This window comes from Populus euphratica, unplaced genomic scaffold (assembly GCF_000495115.2).
Source record: "Populus euphratica unplaced genomic scaffold, PopEup_1.0 scaffold69.1, whole genome shotgun sequence".
Lineage (NCBI taxonomy): Eukaryota > Viridiplantae > Streptophyta > Magnoliopsida > Malpighiales > Salicaceae > Populus > Populus euphratica.
Genome location: NW_011499947.1, coordinates 786,996 through 792,093, shown reverse-complemented (window position 1 = coordinate 792,093; position 5,098 = coordinate 786,996). Strand labels below are relative to the sequence as shown.

General features: G+C 34.8%; 1 protein-coding gene across 1 annotated transcript; it reads left to right on the top strand.

The window, feature by feature from the left end:
- Positions 1–3,398, top strand: LOC105137709 (U2 small nuclear ribonucleoprotein B'' 2-like). Its single transcript, XM_011043541.1, has 5 exons — positions 1–168; positions 575–747; positions 1,543–1,639; positions 2,471–2,550; positions 2,897–3,398. The coding sequence occupies exons 1-5, from the start codon at positions 96–98 to the stop codon at positions 3,173–3,175; spliced, it is 702 nt and encodes a 233-aa protein (XP_011041843.1). The 5' UTR covers positions 1–95; the 3' UTR covers positions 3,176–3,398.
- The last annotated feature ends 1,700 nt before the right edge of the window (positions 3,399–5,098 follow it).

Sequence of the window (5,098 nt, the reverse complement as noted above, 5' to 3'; positions counted from 1 at the left end):
GGACTCCCTCTCCTCAGACCCTCCACTCTCCCTCTTCTCTCTCTCAAAAACCCTCCAAAATCTGTCTCAGATTCTCTCTTGGGTTTTCAGCTAAGATGCTAACAGGGGACATACCACCGAACCAAACAATTTACATTAAGAACCTCAACGAGAAGGTCAAGAAAGAAGGTTTGTTGTTGCTTACTTCCATCTAACGTTCTTGCTGTTCTTCTTGCCCAGAAAAATAAGCTAAGTTTGAGCGACTAAAACCCTAAAAAGAATCTGAACCTTACGATTGTTTTTGCTTCTTAAGCAATATAGTAGCTGAAAGCACTCTTGGTTGATCTTTCGAGGAGATTTCTTCTTAGGGTTACTGCTAGTGAAATCAAGCTTAAAATTTTAGTGTGGAAGTAGCTTAAATTAGTTGTTAAAGAAAGTTATTTGATCAATGAGAAGTGAAACTAATGTGATGTGTAGTGATATTTATGCATTTTAACTTAATTATGAGAGATTTTTTATGGGGTGTCTTTTTTTTTTTTTTTGGTGTGTGGAAGATTTTTTATGGGGTGTCTTTTTTTTTTTGGTGTGTGGGTAGAGTTGAAGAGGTCACTTTATTGTCTGTTCTCTCAATATGGGAGGATTTTGGATGTTGTTGCTTTGAAGACGGCGAGGCTTCGAGGGCAAGCATGGGTAGTGTTTAGTGAAGTTACGGCTGCGAGTAATGCTGTGCGACAGATGCAGGGTTTTCCGTTTTATGATAAACCTATGGTACGTCTTGCGATGCTTGGTCAGTAAGTCTTCGCTCTTTGTATTTGTTAATGCATCAATTAGGTATGTTTCTTTGATGTCTTTTTCTCAAGTTTCCTAAGTGTAAAGAATTTTTAATTTTATTATCTGTCAGCTTTCAAAGCCACAATTTTGATGTGTTTCAATTTGTCTATACTAGTAATGGATTATCAACTTGTTTTGGGTGTGATTTTGTGACCATAAACTATAGTCTTTGTGGTTTGTCCTGTTCAGTTTTTTTTTTTTTTTTGGTTTTATCCTTGAGCCTTTGCTTGCTTGTTATGGACTTGCATAACAGTGGGATGGTATTCTTTCACCAGCTCCTCCAAAACTACTGTTGCGAAATGGATGGTTCTTGTGAACAAGAAGTCATAGATTTTCATGGTTAATAATGGGCTCATTGTGACCCTTAAATTAATAATTCACTTTGTGATTGACATAAGAAGAAAAAGGGAAAGATTCACAATGCCTTACATGAAGTTTCAATTATGCCAATCATGGAGTTATATTGTGTTTTGACCTGATAGAAAGGTCATAGTTGTGTGGTATAATTTATTTTAGTGTACTATAGAAGAGAGAAATATGTGTGCCTAATTAACTACAATTTTGTCAAAAACATTGACTAGTGGACTCTTTAAAGCATGCATTCCCTGAGGACGGTTATTATTTGTGTATTTGTTTGTTTATTTAGAATCTTGAGAACATTCATATTTCTGTAGAATATCTTTGTGCCTAGTAAATTTTCATTGTGCAATGAATCTCATTGCTGCGGTGCAGCGGATTCAATACGCGAAAACAAAGTCTGATTGCATTGCAGAAGCAGAAGGAGTCTATGATCCAAATGCAAAGAAGAAGAAGAAGCAAGAGGAAAAAGGTGAGTGCAATTAAGTAGCAATTTCTACTTTATTGAGCTTTACAACTGGTATGTTTATCCCATACTTAAAAATTTGAGTGCTCAAATGGAACTCATTCATTGAATTCAAGAAAATTGCATTAGGAAGTTATAGCAGAGAAATATGCTTGAATTCTTCTTTGTAAGTGCTGTATTGACCAGGAAGTAAAAACTCTTCTTGTTCTGTTCTTTAAACTGCTCAAAAGGTTTGAGGAACCATTTCTTGAGCAAATGCTGTGTTAGAGGCTCCACTATTCGATATGATAGCAGGAACTACACCATTTAATATGGTTGATTTAGTTATCTAGTTCCTGATTCAAGCATATGACTTTTCTTAAGGAAATATTTACTGTTGACCTATGATTTGTACATGATTGTATTATTGTAAAAGTGAAACCTAATACCATATAGAAGCAAGTGCTGCCCTTACAAATTTGATGCTGATACCTGATTTATGTTTCAGTCGATGCTCCTGTGTAACTTAAGGTGATTATGCCCGTGTAACTTAGGTGATTTTGCCTTCCAGGTTTATAGTTATAAGTACTAAAATCAGATGGGAAACAAGTTGTGTGTGTGGAAAATGTTCTCAATATGTATCATTTTCTAATAACTTTTGACAACTTATGAAAGAATAAAAATAGAGCAATTTTGGGGCAGTGCCATGTCTTAACTTGGATGGGATTTAAATTCTTACGCTAGATTAATGTTTTGTTTTGACTTACTATGAAGGGGAAAAACATCTTAATTTTTGTTCATTGATGCTCCTGATGTTCTATTATGCACTTATAATTGGATACATGTTTTCCTCTTCAGCTGAGAGAAAGAAACGTGCTGAAGAAGCTCAGCAATCAGCTCCAGCTAATGGGAAACCTGCTGAAAGTAATGGGGGCCCAGTAAGTCACATTTATGCTTCTGTCCTCCAATGTGCCTTGAACCCTTGCATGCATGTTTTGATGTTCTTACGAGTTGAGCAAATAAGCTTAGGCTTATATGCAGTTTCATGTGTTTCATTTTTATAAAGATGAAGAGTGTTGAAGATGGTTGCATGATAATTTTTTAAGCATTCATTGTGCCATTGATGTATGTATTGATTTTATTGCTGGCATTAATGCATCACATTTCACACTCAAACCTTTCCTGTGTATTTCATCTGTGTACTTCAACTACTTATTTTGAATTCCTATATTTTATCTAATCAATGCTTGCTTATTATATCCTGTCTGTGTCTGTGATGTGTAGACTTCTTTCCGCCAAGGAAACCAGAGTGCACAGGAAACCGTTCCACCAAATAATATATTGTTTATTCAAAACTTGCCCCATGAAACCACTAGCATGATGTTGCAAGTGCTCTTCCAGCAATACCCAGGATTTAGGGAAGTCCGAATGATTGAGGCAAAGCCAGGTATTGCATTTGTGGAATTTGAAGATGATGTGCAATCCTCCATGGCCATGCAGGCCCTTCAAGGTTTCAAAATTACTCCCCAGAACCCTATGGCTATTACTTACGCCAAGAAGTAACCAACCCTTGTTTTAAAGCTAGTTCCTTTTTCACTTCTTGCCTCAAATGTTTCCCTTGGATATGATGATCGAAGAGTTCTATGCATACGGTAACCATGTAGATTCTCGATAACTAATTGTCGAATTTCATTTCCAATTTGTTTGATGTTCAATATCACAATTTGAAGTAATGCAATGAGAAGATCTGAATATGCTTTTCCAAGCGAATCTCCGTGAAGTATTTTGAATTAGATGATCCCATATAATTGGCAAGTTCAGTTTTCCTTTATTTTCTACATTATATTTAGTTCTTCATTGCTGGCTGGATTGCACCAGCTGCGTAACTGTCACGGATTTTCTGTGCCTACTGATGTTTCACAACTCGGCTGGATTGCACCAGCTGCGTAACTGTCACAGATTTTCTGTACCTGGTGATGTTTCACAACTTGTTGAGACCATATCCAGTGATGTTGCCAAGTGGTGAGGGCTGCTGTCTGGTATATTTTTATCCGCTCCATTCAGTGTTTATGCCAATCTGTCGATGTTTCCAATCGGTGAGGGCTCCAAGTCCTTTAACTCTCTTTGTTTTTTTTTTTATTAAAACAAGGATGTATGGCTTTATGTGCTGACAAAAGGCAACCTCCACTGCATGGTTAAAAGCTGTTGTGCCTTTGGATTCTGATCTAACAAAATAGGAAACGAAATGCGAGCCCATTGAACTTTTTGTAGTTGAAATTGATCTGGAATGAACAATTTTGGTTTCACTAATCCTTCATCCATTTCTCTTTAATCACTCTGCATTTTATATTTCTTATCTGTGGCGCTAGCAGATAAGAGACGAATGGCTTCGTGTAACAAGTCCATGATTTAGATGTGGTCATCGGGCCTCTAATTCTAGGAACATTGTACTGAGTTGGATTGGGAGTACAGAAGACAGGTCATGTTTGATCTTCCATCTTAGCTAACTTGAGAAATGGAATTAAATCCAGTCATCTACAGTTCCTTTTCAGGGCGTTTTACTACAGGGGACGGAATTTGCACAGAGCCATGCTACATGGCTGAGATAGGCTTGATATGCTCCTCATTTGCAGCCGTTTCTGATGGAGGAGAGTTTTTTCTTTTACCATTATCCAACCCCTTTTGACTAAGCATGTTCCCTGCTTGGTGTCCTCTAATTTTTTGGCCTTGAGTAAAGTTAATCATCATAGGCTGGTGAGGCCTACAAGAAGCTGGGGAAAAAAGAACTCATACTTGTCTCTAGATGCGTTAAATCCCATTTGATATGTGAAGTCCCCGAAGTTGTTTCATGATTTATATATATTGAATTAGAAGAATAAAATTGTATCATGAGAACAACTCAACGGCTAAGATTTGATATTTGTTGTTAATGGCTCAAAGACTTCTATATTTCATCGTATATTTTTTTTAAAAAAAAAAGATACATTTTTTGGTTCATTGCTATTGATTATAATTGTCCTTTTTCCGAAAAATGCTTGCTTTACAAATATATATCATGGCTCTAGCTTTAATATAATTATATTAAATTAAAATATTTATTAAATGAATCGAATTATACGAGTACGAGAATTGAGAATTATAACTAGTTATAAAACATGATATAAGAATTTATTTAGAGAAAGCTATGAATTACATGTTAGGAGAATTAACTAGAATTAATTTATTAATTTTTTTTAAATAATTAAAATGATATTATTATAAAAAAAATAAAAAGTCAACAAATTAAGGATTTAATATTAATTTAGGTTTTGAGTTAATTTGAATTTTTTACAATATTAAACCCCTGAGTATTTTAATTTATTTTTATAATTCAAGCTAGTTTAGATTTTAGATTACTCGAATCCTTAATCAATTTACTAAATTAATTTAAATTTTATAATATATATATATATATATAGTATTCAACATGTAAATTTTAGTAATTTT